Genomic DNA, 14,419 nt, shown 5'->3' with positions numbered 1-14,419 from the left:
TCACTCCTACCTATCATTTTTTTCCCATAAAATAATTATATTTTTTAATTTGGATGAAATTGTTAAAATATTTATAATTTAGGTTGGAGATAATGTCTAATTTGACATATAGTATAAAGTTATAATGCCGATTAATCTATATAGTTAATGATGTATAATTTTTTTATATAAGAAAAAAGAGTATGCACTGACTGTCCACCAATCACGAATATGTATTCTGTCATGTTATGTTTTTAATTTTAAAATACTGATATGACATGACTGAATATTAATTCTATTTGGGCATCATTTTGAACAAAACTTGATTCTATCTTGTTTAGAATCATGTAAGGAGTAAAAGCCCTAAGGTTTTAGGGATTGATTGTGCAGATTATTCATTTAATTTTAATTTGAAGTTTTAGGGATCTTGAGGTTTTCTGAGAAATTCTTGAGTTACACTTAAAATAAATTAATGAAAGATACATGGTTGGATTCGTCTTGAAAAATCACTTAAGTTGCACCTTTACATTTTCAAAAATGATTGAGATTTGAGCAAGTTCGAAAATCCAGATTTTGTGTCTCAAGGTTGAAGATGAAGTTCATTTTGAACTTAGAACATGTTTTTTAATATATATTTACGCGCATATTTGTTTAACAAATTCATCGCGTTGGCTGAGTGGTTGGTTTTTGAGCCTTTCACTTAAGGGGCGTGGGTTCAAGTCCTGCTAGGGCCAGCTTTATTTTTTAACACTAGTTTTCTTCATTTTATTTTACAACTTTGATACTTTATTTAAAATAGCAAATCAACTTATTTTTAAGTGATTTTTTGCATGCTTCTTATTTAACCTATCTATTTTATGAATAAAATTTAAAAAACCAAAAATATTATTTATTTAGTTATTTAAAAATTAAAACAAAAATAAATCTTTTTATACATTTAAAATCATTTCCTTTTATTATTTTCACCAAGTAAACTCTTGTATATTTTTGTATGAATTTATTTAGGGCTACGTTAAAGTCACCTTGATGATATCATGTACTCTTAGACCCACTCTCCTTTAGAGTGTGGTATTTAAATCATTTTAAAATCAATTAGGTTTAAGTATGGTTCTAAAACCCTAATCTTTTGAAAACCCTAATTTGAATCTTTGATCTTTAGCTTCACCATGTTGATATAACTTGTAGCTTTGATCTCTTTCTTTGTGTTTGTACATATACTTGTTGATTTTTATCCTTGTACCTTTGTACTTTATTTATGGCATTACTATTGTATATATATGTATTGTTTACTAACCCACATGCATAAGATTGTTCATCCATCATTTTCGTTCATACAGGAAATGACTCCAAGGTATAAACATCCTTTTATCCATCATCATTTGAGTTTACATTGATCTCACTTGTTTACTTTTATGACACATGTTATCACACACACACACACACACACACACACACACACATACTTGAGGTATCCTTGATTGATTGCTTAAGTTGTTGTTGAAATATCCAAAGAAATGAGAATAGTATTGACTAAAATTGTCAATGTACTCAATCTCTCTTCCAATCTCTTTTATCTTTGTGCTTAGTATTGTTAAAGCTTTGCACCCCAGCTGTTTTTTAAAATGGTTTTGTATTGCTAAAGCTCAACCAACTTCTTTTAAACCCTAGCCTTGTATTGATAAAGCTTGGCTCTTTTATTAAACTTGTTAAGTATTGTTAAAGCTTAACATTTTAAAAACCCGTTGAGTATTTTTAGAGCTCAACACCCAAAAAGATGAACCTTTGAGATAGACGGCTGTAACTCTGTTAAGCCTATTCCATGCAATGGAGCTCTAGAATCCGTTGACAATATCTATTGGATGGTCAAATCCATATAGTGGATGTCCTATATCCATTGATCATATCAGGTGGAAAGGGCATATTGCGTTTCCTTTCAGTAGAGGTTTGGTGTCCATTGACCATATATGATATGAAGTGTATTCTACGCAATAGAGGTCTAGATACATTGACAATATTTGATGGAGAGTATGATCCCTGGATGTCTGATGTCTATTGACCATATCTGGTAGATAGTATAATATGTGTAGTGGAGGTCTGCTATTTTCCATCAACCATATCTGACGGATGATTGATTAGATCATGTGACAAGTTTTGGACTAATCCCCCTGGTGTTACAGTCTGCATTCCCGAATAATGATTCTTTAGGTTTGCGAAAACTCATGTTGTGAGTTTTCCATACGAAGCGTAAATATCCCTTAAGTTACGTTGTGAGAGTGACACACAAGGTGATGAAAGATGAAGACTTGAGTTAGGAATCAGTAATAAATCTCTTTAGAGCTGAGTGAACCTATAGGATAGGGGAACTCACTGAGACTATTATCTCACCTCATTATCATTGTTGTTTTAATTTGCAGTTTAAAGACAAATAAGTCTTTCCCACGATGTTTCAGAGACTTTCGTTATCGTGATCTTATGCTGTAGATTATGTGCAATTGTGGACATTGTACAAAGCTCTTAGTTTTTTATTAGACACCTTTGTATAACTTGTGCCATATTGTATATATTTTTTTCTTTTGGACATGTATATATAATAATGTCGTTAGACACTTGTGTTGTATAAGTACCAATTAATACTAAGTATAATATATTTTCTAGATGTGTATTATTCAGGGTGTTACTTTCATAGTCCTCAGTATATGTAATATTTTAAAGAATATTTTTAATTTAAAAATTCCAGATAAAAAATATTTATTAAAAAATTAATATTATAATTTCCAATACATTAAATACATAATTTTAATATTTTTTTTAAAAATATTATACAATATTTTTAGACTTTTTTTAGTTTTCCCAAACAAACATTGAATCAAAATCAAACAAAAAAATTAAAAAATAACATCAAGACATTAAAATTTTAATATATATTTTAAATTTCAGGTGTATTTTCAAAATGTGAGCAATTTATATTAACTACTAGAGTCATGCCAACAAATTAGTCAAAAATTAATATTTTTATTTTTATTTTTATTAAAATAAATAACTTTTTTATATAAAAAAAATGAAATACATGATTTTTCAAACACAATATTAGTCACATATTAATATTTTTAACCTATACTCTAGAAGTACATATTCCCAAGACACTATTTAATACATTTCCTTTATATGGTTGTTATCAACCTAAAGTTAATTGAATCACACCCTCTTTGTATTTTTACAACCAAAGTTAAAGTGTTCTATCACACTATAAATCAACACACTCTCTCTTCTCAAATCTATGTTCTCTTCTCTCCACTTTCAACCTTTGACCACTGTCCAACAACACATCACGAACACACTCTCTCTCACACCTAAAATTTTCCAGCAAAGGAAGTGTTTTTTCCCTTTCACTGATGTTGTCAAAACCAAAAAAACAACATTGACACATAAAGAATGGTTGCATCAGATCTCCTTAAAATGGTCACAAAAAATCACACATTATAATCACTTCACTTCTTGACTACTACCCTTTTATAAAAATCCAATTTTTATAAGAATTAACACCTACCCTTTTATCAAAATCCAGTTTTTTTGAACCTTTTCATCAAAAGACAGTGTTTTTCATTTGTTCTAATGGCTGAAGCTTCTGATGTTAAAGCTTCATTGCCTGAAGCAGAGAAGAAGAAGGAACAAAGCTTACCCTTTTATCAGCTTTTCTCATTTGCTGATAAGTATGATTGGATTCTTATGATCTCAGGAAGTATTGGTGCCATTATTCATGGCTCTTCTATGCCTGTTTTTTTCCTTCTGTTTGGTCAAATGGTTAACGGTTTTGGTAAAAACCAAATGGATTTGAAGAAAATGACTGATGAAGTTTCCAAGGTTAACAAAATTCAATTTTTTTTCCACCATTTTATTCTAAAAAATCCTTCTCAAGCTCTTAACAATTTTATCTCAGATCTGTTGATTTAATTAACACTTTTCTTTGTTCTTCTTTTGATCATCATTGCAGTATGCACTTTACTTTGTGTACCTTGGCCTTGTGGTTTGTGTATCATCTTATGCAGGTATGTTTTTTTCCTCACATGTATCATCATCTTGTATTAAGCTTAATTATTGTATGGTTCACATTTTTTGTCACACATTAATAATTAAACTTCTATGAAAAGTCTTAAAAAACTAATTAATTTTTTTTTTTTTGATGAATTTTTGTTTATTAATTTACCAGAGATTGCATGCTGGATGTATACTGGAGAGAGGCAAGTTAGCACCTTGAGGAAGAAGTATTTAGAGGCAGTGCTTAAACAAGATGTTGGTTTCTTTGATACAGATGCTAGAACTGGAGATATAGTTTTCAGTGTTTCAACTGATACACTATTAGTCCAAGATGCTATTAGTGAGAAGGTGCTTAATTTGAATTTTTTTTCCATTTTTTTAATGTTTTTTTGTTGGGTTATATGTGGTTTAAGGTTGTTTTAATATAGCATTTTTTGAAGTTTATCACTACTTTAAATTTTGCCTTCTGTGGTAGTTGGTGTACATTAGAGTGGGCCCCCATATGATTATAGCTCATTGTGGTGCATTTTAGCAAGACAGTTATTAACATGCGCCTGAGGGGGTTGCTGACATTATTAGTTTCCTTTTTTTTCTCCATAAAGAATTGTGTAGTATAGTTCCCGGATGCAGCACATATGTCGACGCGTGACGGACACCAAATGCACATTTGAGATTTTAAATGTGTTACGACATTAGGACATCTGATACGACACCGACACTAAAAACAAGAGCGATAATGACGAATTGACACGCGTAACATACTTGTAATCTAAAGCGTTACATATACTTGAGATTTAAAGATTGATATGATGATATTTGATACGACACTGACACTAGATACGAGACTGACACTGACATGTTACATAGATTTGAGATTTAAAGTCTTTTAAGATATCATGACATTTGATACGACACTGATGCTAAATTCGAGACTTACATTGACAATTGACACGTGTCTTACACCAAACATACTTGTAATCTAAAATGTTACGAGTACCAAGATTTGTATTCGATGGTTGAACCTTTTTTTGTGTTTGATTGTTTATAGGTTGGGAATTTCATACATTATCTATCAACTTTTCTGGCCGGACTTGTGGTTGGTTTTGTGTCAGCATGGAGATTAGCACTTCTCAGTGTTGCAGTGATTCCTGGAATTGCTTTTGCTGGTGGTTTATATGCTTATACACTCACCGGACTTACATCGAAGAGTCGCGAATCGTATGCAAATGCTGGCATAATTGCTGAACAGGTAAATGTTAAATCCATTGTTGAAGCTTGAAAAGCATGATGTGAATGAATGAACATGTTTCTTTATATGGAAAGTAACACAAAAAATTGCTCATTGGAAAAAAGCATGTTTAGGAAAAAGCACTTTTGTCCTTTTTACTTTTTGCATACAAGCAAAGCATGGCGATCCTTATGAATTTGTGACATAAGTTCAAAGAATGATTAACTTTAAATGATGTATTTTAATGTGCCATAGTCATAAAGTTCTTGGCTTTTTTCTTTTTTGAGTAAAGTAAATAATCAAAAAGCATGATGATTATGATTGTTGATGATGATAGTTGTGTATGTTGCTCTAATGCCAACTATTGCCTTTGCTTGGAAAGTTGAGATTCATACTCATTGGTTTGAAATTGACACGATTAAAAAGAAGTTACGGATTAATGTACAGAACTAATGAATCGATCTTCATTGTTATTTGCTATGTGTTCAGGCGATTGCTCAAGTTCGAACGGTATACTCTTATGTTGGTGAGAGTAAGGCGTTGAATTCTTATTCCGATGCGATTCAAAACACATTGAAGCTTGGATACAAGGCAGGAATGGCCAAAGGTTTAGGCTTGGGTTGCACATACGGTATAGCTTGCATGTCGTGGGCGCTAGTTTTTTGGTATGCCGGTGTTTTTATCAGGAATGGACAAACCGATGGAGGCAAGGCATTCACAGCTATTTTCTCGGCCATTGTTGGTGGAATGTGAGTGCAATTTGATTTTTTTGAGTTTATTATCACTTGTTTTGGTAGAAGGGATGAATGAATATCTATCATTTTCGATATCGTAAGAATGTTCCTTTGATCGTGACATGTTGTTTATTTGCTTCAACAGGAGTTTGGGTCAGTCATTTTCAAACTTAGGCGCTTTTAGCAAAGGCAAAGCAGCCGGATACAAATTGATGGAGATCATCAAGCAGAGACCAACCATTGTCGAAGACCAATTGGACGGAAAGTGCTTAGCCGAGGTTAATGGAAACATTGAATTTAAGGATGTTACTTTTAGCTATCCGTCAAGACCGGACGTGATGATTTTTCGAAATTTCTCGATCTTTTTCCCTGCTGGTAAAACCGTTGCAGTTGTTGGTGGTAGTGGATCCGGAAAGAGTACAGTTGTTTCCTTAATCGAAAGGTTCTATGATCCTAATGAAGGTACATGCAACTAAAAACAAACTTCACTCTTTTGAAGTTTTTATTATTTTCGGTGAACAATTATGTTGATCTTTCGAATCGGCTATGCAGGTCAGGTTCTTCTCGATAATGTGGACATTAAGACGCTACAACTAAAATGGTTACGCGATCAAATCGGTTTGGTGAACCAAGAACCTGCACTTTTTGCAACCACCATTCTTGAAAACATACTTTATGGAAAATCCGATGCAACAATAGATGAAGTCGAAGCCGCAACTTCTGCTGCAAATGCTCATAGCTTTATTACATTGCTTCCTAATGGCTACAACACTCAGGTTGGAAGTAATTTCAGAATATAACAATTTTTTACTTTTTTCGTCTTCGAATCGATCATTTAATTGTAAGTAACGTTATCTGATTTGTTATCAGGTTGGAGAGCGAGGAGTTCAATTATCCGGGGGACAGAAGCAAAGGATTGCAATTGCGAGAGCAATGTTGAAAAATCCGAAGATCCTTCTCTTAGATGAAGCAACTAGTGCTCTTGACGCAGGATCCGAAAGCATTGTTCAAGAGGCGCTAGACCGTCTCATGGTTGGTAGAACAACAGTGGTCGTTGCTCATCGTTTATCAACCATTAGAAACGTCGACTCCATTGCAGTTATTCAACAAGGAGTAGTCGTCGAGACAGGAACACACGAAGAACTTTTTGCTAAGGGAGGAACCTATGCTTCACTTATCCGATTCCAAGAAATGGTTGGAAATAGAGACTTCTCAAACCCTTCAACTCGCAGGAACCGCTCTTCGCGGCTAAGCCATTCACTTTCAACAAAGTCTTTAAGCTTAAGGTCAGGAAGCTTGAGGAACTTGAGCTACCAATACAGCACCGGAGCCGATGGTCGAATCGAGATGATCTCAAACGCCGAAACCGATAAGAAGAATCCGGCTCCAGATGGATACTTCTTCCGACTACTCAAGATGAACGCACCCGAGTGGCCTTACTCGATAATGGGAGCCGTTGGATCTATTCTTTCTGGATTCATCGGTCCAACTTTTGCAATTGTCATGAGCAACATGATTGAAGTCTTTTACTATAGTAATTATGCATCCATGGAGAAGAAAACTAAAGAGTATGTTTTCATCTACATTGGTGCCGGAATCTATGCCGTTGGTGCTTACTTGATTCAACATTACTTTTTTAGTATCATGGGAGAAAATCTCACCACAAGGGTCAGAAGAATGATGCTTGCAGGTATGTTACATTGATCTTCACTCTTTCGACATTTTTGAAAATATAATCGACTTATAAGTTTCGAATTTATGTTATTTTTTGGTCAGCGATTTTGAGGAATGAAGTTGGATGGTTCGATGAGGAGGAGCACAACTCGAGTCTTGTTGCGGCCCGCCTTGCCACGGATGCAGCTGATGTGAAGTCAGCCATTGCTGAGAGGATATCAGTCATTTTGCAAAACATGACATCTCTTCTCACTTCTTTCATTGTTGCTTTCATTGTTGAATGGAGGGTTTCTTTGCTCATCCTTGGAACTTTCCCTCTTCTTGTTCTAGCAAATTTTGCTCAGGTAAATCCCACCCCTAACATCATGACATGTTATTTGTATAGCCTTCATTTGACCAACTTTGTCTGATCAAGATCAAGATCAGACGACGATTTATGTTTTGACATCGATTAAATCAGATGAAATACAATGTCAAAACATGAATCGTCTGATCTTGATTAAATATTAATGTAGAGAAACTCAAATTCAAAAAATATTTTTTATTTATTTTATTTTTAAAATTGCATGGGTTGACCCTAAAGAATAGAATAGGGGCTATTAACAAGGGTAACTCTAAATTTTAACAATGGAGATTCTTACTTTATCACTAGTATTTGAGACCTTTAGTAACACTTTCCCTTTTACAGTGTAAGAATCTAACTTCACAAAACAAACTGTCATTAAACGACAAATGCTAAGACCCTACCCTAGTTTGAAGGGTGCACGTGCTTCCTTCCACTTCTCTACATTAAGTGCAGACTTATATATAAATTTTTGAATATTAAAAGCACATTAATTGCACTGAAATATTTATTTATTATATATAGGGTATAGATTCCATACCAAAAGACCTTCATTGGTATTCATGGAAGAATAAAATAATATTTTTAGCCTAAACTTGTTAAGAGTATTTTTCGGGTATTGTGAACTGAAAATTCATGTGTATAGAGGAAACTTCATTGTATAATTTTTAATACATTTTCATAAAATCCTAAACCTTTTAATTTGTCTAGGAATTTGAACTTTTTTTGTTTTTGGCCTTTTACCCGTGATCTTTTCATTCTTTTTCAGTCTAGTTTATATGTCTAGACATGTGACCTCTATGTGATATATATATATATATATATATATATATATATATATATATATATATATATATGGTTTTGGTTTTTATAAGGTACTATTGTTTGTTTTAACCAATGGAGATTTGGACTGTGCACGTGAGATCATGTGGGACTTTTCTTCACTCACAGTCACACATGCCTCACATATTTTTTAATACTACTAATAATATTCAAAGTTTTTGGGTTATATTAGTTTATGTAACTTTTGGCTACTTTGTGTAAAAATTTATTTTTTATTATTTAATCTAAATATATGTTACTTTATGTAATAATTTCAAGCATTTTTCTTTTATTCACAATAAAAAACTATTTTGCCTCTAAATTTTTGTTGCTATTTTAACTTGTTTTTAGGATATACTAATTTTTTAACTTGTAGAATCAATCACTTAAAAATTAATCTTTGTAAAGGGATAGAGTCCTACAATTTGCGCATGCTATAGACACAGAACAAAAAATAATTGATTGGTAAGTAAGGGATGTACCTTCCAATTAATATATCAAAGTCTTTAATGCAGTTGGTGGTGTCCTTATTATATCAACAATCTGTCCCCTATATAGGACCCACCCTTTCACTCATTTCCTTTCAACCTTACACTAAAAAAAATTATACATCAATTAAATTAGTCCCGTGAAGACAACTCAGTTGGTAGTTGCAGAGACATCTGACTGCAGTAGCGCAAATTCGAATTCGTTACATTTATTTATTCATAATTTATCTTATATGTTAGAAATTTCCTTGAAGAGTTTGTTTAGAATGTTATGCTTCTGAATAAGTGCTAACAATGTGTTTTGTTCTGTGTTTGTGTTTGGATTTTACAGCAACTATCTCTCAAAGGGTTCGCCGGCGACACAGCGAAGGCGCATGCGAAGACAAGCATGATTGCAGGAGAAGGAGTAAGCAACATCAGAACAGTTGCAGCATTCAATGCTCAAAATAAGATGCTGTCCATCTTTTGTCATGAGTTACGTGTCCCGCAGAGCCAGAGTCTGCGCCGAAGTTTGACATCGGGACTTTTATTCGGTTTATCTCAGTTAGCCCTTTACGCGTCCGAAGCTCTTATTCTATGGTATGGTGCACATTTAGTGAGCAAAGGTGTTTCGACGTTTTCAAAAGTTATCAAGGTGTTTGTTGTTTTGGTGATCACGGCGAATTCTGTGGCGGAAACTGTTAGTCTGGCTCCGGAGATTATCCGTGGTGGTGAAGCTGTTGGTTCGGTTTTCTCAATTCTTGACCGATCAACTCGAATTGACCCTGATGATCCTGATGCTGAAATGGTTGAATCGGTTCGTGGGGAGATTGAGCTTAGACATGTTGATTTCGCATATCCTTCTAGGCCGGACGTGATGGTGTTCAAAGATTTCAGCCTTAGAATCCGCGCTGGTCAGAGTCAAGCTCTTGTTGGGGCGAGTGGTTCTGGGAAGAGTTCTGTTATTGCATTGATAGAACGATTCTACGATCCATTTGTCGGTAAAGTAATGATCGATGGAAAGGACATCAGGAAGTTGAATTTGAAATCTTTAAGGCTTAAAATTGGTTTAGTGCAACAAGAACCGGCATTGTTCGCGTCCAGCATTTTCGACAACATTGCATATGGCAAAGAAGGCGCAACAGAAGCCGAGATTATAGAAGCGGCTCGTGCAGCCAATGTGCATGGATTTGTAAGTGGTTTACCCGAAGGTTACAAGACACCGGTTGGAGAACGAGGCGTGCAACTCTCTGGCGGTCAAAAGCAAAGGATCGCCATTGCAAGAGCTGTTTTAAAGGATCCTGCAATACTTTTACTCGACGAGGCAACAAGTGCACTTGACGCAGAATCCGAATGTGTTCTACAAGAAGCCTTAGAGAGACTAATGAGGGGTCGAACCACCGTGCTCGTGGCTCATCGTCTGTCAACCATTCGAGGCGTCGATTGCATTGGCGTCGTGCAAGACGGACGCATTGTCGAGCAAGGAAGTCATTCTGAACTCATAAGCAGACCAGAAGGAGCTTATTCTAGACTCTTGCAGCTTCAACATCATCACATATGAGTGAGAAATAAGAGAAAATTTTAATTTCTTAAAATATGATTATGATAATGATAATGACTTTTGTGAGTTGATAATTATGTTTGGTCCCATTAACCTCATGCTTTGATTTTTTTCTCTTTTTTAGATGTAGATATGTGTTCTAAAATGAGGTTTGTTCCTTAAGAACAAAAGTACTCTATTTTTCAATAGAGTATCAAGTATTATTTATTATTATCAATTATTAATCATATTTTCAAAGGTGCATAAGCATGTTATCTATCTGTTTTTGTTTTAGCTTTTCTTGTACTTTACTATTAATATAATTCAGTTCCAACAATTGCATGTTGGCTTGTTTTTGCCTTTTTCTTCATGCATGTGTGTTTGTCACATGATTTTATTTTATTTTGAGTTAAAGATAAACTCAATTTTCTCTCTGAGGGTCCCTAAGAAGGACTAGTAGCAAATGGTTACATCTCTTTTTAACAAAATAAGAGATAAAATAAGTTGAGATGGATGGTGTGAATTATTATTGGTAATGAAGGATGGATGGAATGTTTCTTTTATGATATGCTTTTAAGGCTTTAAAATGAACCACTTCAAGGGAACTTTATCACCACAAATAACTAAAAAAAGTGTACCTACCTTTATATCTATAGGATATGGGGAGAGGGGGTATGTATGATCCACATGCTTCAACCCTTTATCACATGGATGAAACTTAGCTAGGGTGGCAAAACAGGTGCTCAAGCTCGTAAAAATGGGACAAAACGGAGGAAACGTGCGGAGGAAGTGTGTTGAAGGTGCAGACATAAAATTTTGGTCTGTTCCGCCAAAAAATGTAGGCGGGACGGACATACATGCGGGCCTTGCCATTTTGAAGAATAAAAATTGTAAAAATTCTTATTATTGCCTTACACTCTTACAGAATAAAAATTGTAAAAATTCTTATTATTCCCACGTTTGCAAAAACTCGCATAAAACAAGACAGGGCACACATATATATTAAGGGTGCGAGTTAAAACTTTAGGGCAAACATATATATTAAGGGTGCGGGTTAAAACTTTTAAAACTTTACACTGTCTAAAAAAAATCTTAAGGGTGCGGGTTAAAACTTTAGACTCTAAAAAAATCGGGTAAAACGGGTATGCATTGGGCCTCACCCCTAGTAACCTTCATTGAAAAGGATACAATATACATATAAGTACTTGTTCTACAAGAAAACAAATCAGAGAAAAGTTAAAAGAGAGCATGGCCCCCATTAAGGTCACACACAAAATTGTAGTTCCAATGCAATTCAGTGTAATAATATAAGAGAAAATTTGTGTTTGAGAAGAAGAGAAAATGATAGGTGAGGAAAATAGAGGTCATCTTTTTGTGTATAGAAACAAGATTTTCAAAGACATTGGGCTCTTGGTAGGATTGATGCATCACATCATTGAGCCTCAATTATGTATGCCTACCTGCATGAATTCTGTAAAATTGTATTTCAAGATGATTTTGTTATGGTACAACTCTATGGCCAAGACTTTTTATACATAAAAACAAAAAGTACTCAATTATTTGAGATAAATTGTAATAATGGACAGTGTTATCAAATGGCGCGGCATGACGGTTTTTAGGCTCGCCGCTATTATAAATATCGATCAATATTGCGGGTCTTTCTATCATAATCCGCTATAATGGTGCTATAAAGCGGCCAAAATGACAATTTTGACTCTTTGCGATAGACCGCGATCAACAACACATAATATACTTTATCCTATAAAATTCACATAATCTGATTAAGGTTAAGAAAAGAAGTAAGACTCCTATTATTAATCATATTATCACATAAAGTGAAGTCTTTGAGGTAAAAATGTAATTTGATAGTGTAGATAAGAAACGAATCTAGTGATAGATTTTTGAAAGTGAAGAATCTAACTAAGTTTTGTACTATGCTGTTGTGTAAGTGGTTAAATGGTCCACAAACTGTCTTGGATACAGTACATTTTGCTGTTTACTTTTTTCTCGTTTCTATTTTAGTGGACTCAGAAATAACTTTCACATGTTGCTTTCACTATATCAAAATTACTTTCTCTTATACTTTCATTTTTCAAAATACAAATAGCTTAATTAATTGGTAATTAGGGGACGACTCAAGTGAGAACAATTGGTTATTATGAGAAATGAGAACAATGAATCACGACCATTAAATTTTGATTTGTTGATTTTAATGAACTGGATTGATTTCTCTTTCTATGTTGATTTAAAATAAATATTAAGAATCATAGAAAGAGAAATCAATCCAGTCAATTAAAATCAACAAATCAAAATTTAATGGTCGTGATTCATTGTTCTTATTTCTCATAATAATCAAATGTTCTCACTTAAGTCGTCCCCTTGATAACTAATACTTTTTTATTTATTATTCTTTTGGTTAATATTAAAAAAAATTGCATTCACGCATTCGAGCATATCAGACAATCTAATCAAAATTAGACCGTTCTGATTTAAAACAAGTATAATTCATACGACTAAGATCAAACGGTTTATATCATTTTGACAACGTGAAAACCCTAACCGACCGCAGGGATTAAAACTCTAGCCTAAATCTTGATCTAATGGCCATATTTGAATTGCAAATATAAATTCTTGTGGATGAAAAATGAAATGGTGCAGAATGACTGAAATTTCTGAGTAAAAGTGGGTCCTATACATGTTGAAGTTAGATTCTAAAAGGGTACATATGTACAGAAAACTTGAAGCAGCTTTGTGACACAGTAGTGACTAGTGATGAGTCTTTTATTCAAACATTTTTGACCATAATGTTTCTCATTCTGAAAACTTTCAGACTCCAATAGTCCATCCAGCTAGCACCATATCTTCTGGCAATAACACATTGTCACACACATACATTGTTTTGATAATTGTAGTTCTGAATGGTGTACATAGTATTTATGGCAGTACATGATGATATGTAACTGTAAGATATAAACATTATAGTAATAAAAAATCACAACAAACAATTACTGTATTTTCTGGTAAATATAATATAATGCATTGGATTCACTGACTTCAATTTGACTTATTCAGAGATAAGATAATAAGGAAGGGACCCTTTTTGTCAGTTACTTATGACATCAAGCTTGGTAATTTTTCTGAACACCCATTTCATCTTACCACACTTAATCTGACATATTATTTCAATTTTCAACCATTATATTCCATTTTTTTTAGTTTATGTAGTACTACTATTGATGATGTGTCGGAATAAAAACATTTAGATAAGATAACAATGAATTAACTAAAAAAAAATGAGTTTGAATAACAATATGAATTTTTTTTGAACATGAGTTTTTTCATTGTTCATTGTGGTTTTCTCTTATTTAAAATATTAATTTTTATAATTATGCGTAAGAGATATGAAATTCAGAAAAAAAATTGAATAAGATAATAAAAATCTAGAGTGAAGAACATTTTTATCCATCAGAAACATTATATAAGTTAAATTAGTCTCCTACAAAAAAAAATTCGATATAATCTCTTAATTTAACCGGATTATATTAGTTATTCTGCTAATATTTTTTTTTTAAATTTATTTTTTTCATAATTTTAAAC

The 14,419-nt window shown here is 33.3% G+C and overlaps 1 protein-coding gene across 1 annotated transcript; it reads left to right on the top strand.

Moving 5' to 3' along the window:
- The first annotated feature begins 3,166 nt into the window (after positions 1-3,166).
- On the top strand, positions 3,167-11,080 carry LOC131652841 (ABC transporter B family member 19). The gene is made up of 10 exons (XM_058922820.1): positions 3,167-3,840; positions 3,971-4,025; positions 4,187-4,362; positions 5,063-5,263; positions 5,732-5,991; positions 6,122-6,438; positions 6,529-6,752; positions 6,847-7,666; positions 7,753-7,994; positions 9,635-11,080. Exons 1-10 carry the CDS (start codon positions 3,592-3,594, stop codon positions 10,841-10,843), a joined length of 3,753 nt encoding a protein of 1,250 aa, XP_058778803.1. The 5' UTR covers positions 3,167-3,591; the 3' UTR covers positions 10,844-11,080.
- Positions 11,081-14,419: the final 3,339 nt, after the last annotated feature.

The sequence above is a fragment of the Vicia villosa genome, linkage group LG2 (genome assembly GCF_029867415.1).
Source record: "Vicia villosa cultivar HV-30 ecotype Madison, WI linkage group LG2, Vvil1.0, whole genome shotgun sequence".
NCBI lineage: Eukaryota > Viridiplantae > Streptophyta > Magnoliopsida > Fabales > Fabaceae > Vicia > Vicia villosa.
The sequence above is the reverse complement of the archived record's forward strand: the minus strand, read 5'-3'. Positions and strand labels throughout refer to the sequence as shown.